General features: G+C 46.4%; 1 protein-coding gene across 1 annotated transcript in view; it reads right to left on the bottom strand.

Moving 5' to 3' along the window:
* The window catches only part of LOC308382618 (opioid growth factor receptor-like protein 1), a gene marked incomplete at both ends in the record, with an annotated part of 2,710 nt that extends 1,412 nt beyond the window's left edge, over positions 1-1,298 (bottom strand). The window contains one exon of the mRNA XM_080861011.1: positions 1,116-1,298. Coding sequence (XP_080717137.1) covers positions 1,116-1,298 — 183 coding nt within the window. The remainder of the gene's footprint in view (positions 1-1,115) is intronic.
* Positions 1,299-1,529: the final 231 nt, after the last annotated feature.

Genomic DNA, 1,529 nt, shown 5'->3' with positions numbered 1-1,529 from the left:
AAGTGTGAGAGAGAGAGAGAGAGAGAGAGAGAGAGAGAGAGAGGGAATGGCAAACTGCCATATAGACCTACTATATGAAGTCATTCACACACATCACTTCTTCAAAACAAGTATCTTTTGCTTGACCTGGCTTGGCTTGACAGGGCGGATCACTTGTAAAATGTGTGGGGTCGATCTAATTATCTACCTGAATGTCAGTGACTAAGTGGTGGGGGGGACAAACTTGAATCTCATTGTAAAACATGAAATGGAAAAGCTATAATAAGAGCCCTCCATAATCCAGCACATCAGTACTCATTGATGGAGTGGGAACAGAGATATTCCAACTGAGGAACTGGGTCACCTTTATCAGGTCATAGTCACAGTCACTCCAAAACGGGATTTGTGTGTGTGTTAGATTAATTCGAGCAATTCATATCTTCAGAACAGGAAGGAAAGGATAAAGACTGTAGAAAAGAGAGCGGGAGAGGGGTGAATAAAAAACTGAAATAGCAAATTCATTCAAATCTTGTTCTTGGCATTTAACAAAACCCGAATAGCCTACCACAACATCAAAGCACCGGTCTGGCACAGAATGAAATACAACAGTGAGATTGAGAAAAAATTGAGGGAATTGGTTCTGCTTATAGCTTTGGTGCCTGATGCAAACGCGTGACTGATCTAAGAAATCCCAAAAATCCAGCGCTGAACTGGATTCACAGCGGGCTGTATCACCGTAATGTCATTTCCATCAAAGCCCAGCTGCCGACACAAGAAGCAACCCTCGCCGATGCACGCGACAATATTTGGCTTTAGACAAGATGAGTCATGGGCTACTGTTCAGGAAGGCTTTTTTTCAGATGATGTCCTAGCATTAAGAATATATTCGCCTCTCTTGACTGTTGTTTTATGTAACTCGTGCTATGACTACGTTATGAGGTGAACATAGTTAACGTACAATACAAGACAATACCCCACAGCCTCCTATGACTGCGCCCCCTTCCACCTCCTTGACATTTCCACTTCGAGGTTACAGCGCACACAGCGGTGTGTTCCGTGTTATTGTCTCAAGCGGCTCCCCGTTTCAATTTGAAATAGCCTACTACGAGGAGTCATAAAGGGACAATCGTTACTACCTGCTGAGAGGCGTCCGGCAACTCGGCACATTTTCCGGAATCTGAGGGGCTGATGGACTCGGAGATACCGCTGTCCTCCTCTCCCTGATTCTCGTCGCTCTCCGAGTCCGTCTCCCATGTCGAATCGCATTCCTCTATGGTGCTTGGCTCCTTGTACCTCAAACTGCCCATCAGGTTTCCCATTGAAACCCAGCTCCGGTGTGTCTCTTTCCACTAGATTCCTGTGAGCCTACATACTTTGTTCAAGTCTAGATTCGGCCACGGTTCACGTAGAGCTCAGTGAGTCGCGACTGTCTCTGCCGCTCTGCGCGGAACCGCTGCACAAATGCTCTTATGTGATTGAACGGAGGGAATTTCCAGCGAGGAAGGAACGGAATGAGCTTGAACACACCCCCTAAGTGCGCACGATCAGCA

This window comes from Sprattus sprattus (assembly GCF_963457725.1).
Source record: "Sprattus sprattus genome assembly, contig: scaffold_72, whole genome shotgun sequence".
Classification (NCBI taxonomy): domain Eukaryota; kingdom Metazoa; phylum Chordata; class Actinopteri; order Clupeiformes; family Clupeidae; genus Sprattus; species Sprattus sprattus.
The sequence above is the reverse complement of the archived record's forward strand: the minus strand, read 5'-3'. Positions and strand labels throughout refer to the sequence as shown.